The sequence below is a fragment of the Geospiza fortis genome, unplaced genomic scaffold, assembly GCF_000277835.1.
Source record: "Geospiza fortis unplaced genomic scaffold, GeoFor_1.0 scaffold7, whole genome shotgun sequence".
Lineage (NCBI taxonomy): Eukaryota > Metazoa > Chordata > Aves > Passeriformes > Thraupidae > Geospiza > Geospiza fortis.
Window position 1 is genome coordinate 5,428,586 of NW_005054344.1, and position 2,859 is coordinate 5,431,444.

At 51.9% G+C, this 2,859-nt stretch overlaps 1 protein-coding gene across 1 annotated transcript in view; it reads right to left on the reverse strand.

Annotated features, from left to right (window-relative positions):
• Positions 1 to 935, reverse strand: part of GDF6 (growth differentiation factor 6) — an 11,672-nt gene extending 10,737 nt beyond the window's left edge. The window contains exon 1 of the mRNA XM_005422927.3: positions 782 to 935. Within this exon, the coding sequence (XP_005422984.2) occupies positions 782 to 935 (154 nt within the window). The remainder of the gene's footprint in view (positions 1 to 781) is intronic.
• Between the last annotated feature and the right edge of the window lie 1,924 nt (positions 936 to 2,859).

A 2,859-nucleotide genomic window follows, 5' to 3' on the forward strand; every position in this document is an offset into this window, starting at 1 on the left:
CGGGCGGGACGCCCTGGTCGGGCGCTTGGGGGTCCCGTTGCTCCCTCCCCGCTGTGCTCTCCACGCGGGAAGCGGGCGAGGGCCGGAGAGAGATGCCGCGCGTCTTGCTGCCATCTCTCGGGTACCGCTTCACATCGACCCACCGGCGATGACATCTGTTCAGGTGCCTCACAGGTTCTCCAGGTTTGAGTGTGGGCAGATTCGTGCGATGCCAATGACTTTACTTGAGGCTCTTTGTATTCCCGTGGCTACGTGCCCGAAAACTTGGCACAAAGCAGGGGTCTTATAAGAAGGAGAATTTGGTGGCAAGTGAGGGTCTCACCTTGGATGTGCTAGGGCCCATGTAGCTAGCAGCCTTGAGGCTGGCCCTGACACCCATTGGAGAAGGAGGGGAAAGCATAGGGAGAGCCAGAGATCATTCTCCTTGTCTCAAAATCTGCAAATCAGCCACCAAGAGGGGACCAGCCCAAGTGGAGCACAGTGCCAGGCTGGAGCTGGGCAAAAAGCAGCACTGGGCACTACTGGGCAGTCAGCACTGTCAAGATAATCAGGGTAGCCTGGGGCAGGCAGGGCACACATTTGCCTTGTCCTGGTCATGCAAAAGACAGCAGTGGAGCAGAAATACAAGGATTCAGAAATTCACCCACCCCTTTTCATTTGGCTTTTCCGAAGTGCATCCTTCAGCATACAACTGGTGTCAGCGCTCCAATGGTCTCATCCAACCACCTGTCTAGGGTTCACAGCCATGACAAAGCACAATAACATGCTTGCATTACTCTACCTGTCCTGATGACTACTTTCTTCTTCACCTTCTCATCCTCCTGCCTGATCCATGGCACTGCTGCTGCAGACAGCCACAAACCACCCTCTTCCACTTCCCCATGTGGCTTTCCTCTGCCCTGTGCTTTTCCTCCTTTCCTGTCCTGATCTCCCATTGTCCTCCTCTTCCTACCTCTCCTATCTGCCCCAACTCTGCCACTGGAGGATTCTCCTCTAATTCCAGTAAGAGGTCATGTGTGTTTAGCTGTGAAAGCCTGGTCCACAGTAAATAAAGGGAATCTGAGATCTCTGACCATGCTCCTCCATCAGCTGCCATTCTTCATGCAGTCATACACTGGACTTGTGGACTTCTTCCCTGTTCTCATTTTTCCACTGAGAGCAGCTCATGCCTGGGCTTTGGCACCACTCCCAGTGCAACAGAGGATCAGTGGGACGAGGCAGACCCTGACAAGGCATATGAAGCAGGCTTCTAGCCTGGCACATCCCAGTTTGCATGTAGGGTTCTTAGTCCCACTGTGTTCCCCATCTCCTACGGAGAGACGCTAGGGACTATGAGGAACACAAGGGGAACATTCAAACAAGTGACAGGCTCAGGTTCCAAGTGAACCACACTGCATCTCTACTAGAAAAAAAGATAATTCCAAGGCAGGAGCTCACACTGTCCTGCAGCACTCCATACATGGCTTAGAGAGCTCCCTGGTGTGGTTTTGACCCATGTCAACTAGCACTTTCCCAGCCAATACCCAGGTCTGTTACAAGTTATGGCTTGTGCCAGGGGCTGTCCCTAGATGGCCATTGGGATGTGCCCATGTGGATGTGGGACACATCATACAGCTGGGATTCGAGAAAGGGGCCCATCACTGCCTTGGCTTCTTTTTAGCACGATAGATGTACTGCAAGGTGCTGGCAGATGAACTGTGAAGAGACAGGGCTACGAAAAAGTGTCAGTGACAGTGCAGAAATGAGGCAAGTGTTCTGCAAAACCATTTCCCACTTCATTCTGTCCCATTTCTTCACCCCCTTTTATTTATTGCGCTTTCACTCCTCCTCTGTATCCTCTGGCTTCACTGACACCCTCCTGACCACTACCCTCCCTTTTCATCAGCTGCTTTTTGCACTGGGAGCATCCCCCACCTCCTGTCCCTTTGGCTTCTTTTTTCTGATGCTTCATTTTTGTTGCTTCTGCTCCCCTTTGCCACTCCCATCCTTTCTGCTTTGTACTTAGCATTTTGGCTATTTTTTTCTTGCCCTGACCCAGTTCCTTCCGGAGTCTTATCATCACTTTTTTGTTTTCTTCTGCCCCTTTTGTGTCCTATTCACTTATTCCATGCTCCTGCTGGCTATCTCCAATCAGCTGCCCAGCTCCAGTTTCTCCTCCGTCAACTTCTGCCCAACCCTAGCCCCCCAGGCTCTTTCTTTTCTCTCCTGCTGTATTTCATTGTCCTGTTTTTCTTTTCTGATATTGTTCCCACTTCCCACATCCCCTCCTTGTGGTCCCAAATGCTGCTGCTGCACGGCTGCCCTTTCCCACTCTCACTCTGCTGGTTTCCAGGGTTCCCTCTGGTGCTCCTGGAGTGTCTGTTCCCCTCCTGCCTTTGTCTCTTGGTCTGTCTCTCCTCTTCCCTCTTTGTTCTTGGCTTTTTCCTCCCTTGGCCTCCTCCTCTCCCAAGGGGAGGTAGTTTCATGCTAATGCAAAGCTGCAAGGTCTCAAGAGCAACTTCCATCAGCCTGATTTAATTTCTACCTGCTGCTTTTGCATGTTTTAACGCGTTCTCTAAAATTGACTTGGATGGCTGCTTTGCACTGTCACTTCTTTATCAGGGGCCTGACTTGAAGCCCTCTGCAGCCAACAGGGCCTTTCCTCTGGCTCTTGTGACCTTTGAGGCAGTGTGGAGGCTGAGGCCCTGCTGAGGCAGATGCCCCCATAGCACCCCAAGGCTGTTGCTCAGCGGGTGAGAGTGCACACAGGTAGCAGTGACAGCCATAATAAACAGGCAGTGCTGCTTTCCAGCCTGTTTCTCAGAGCTTTAGGGTGCTCAGGGTTGTCCCTGTGCCGTTTTGGAATACAATGCCATTGTT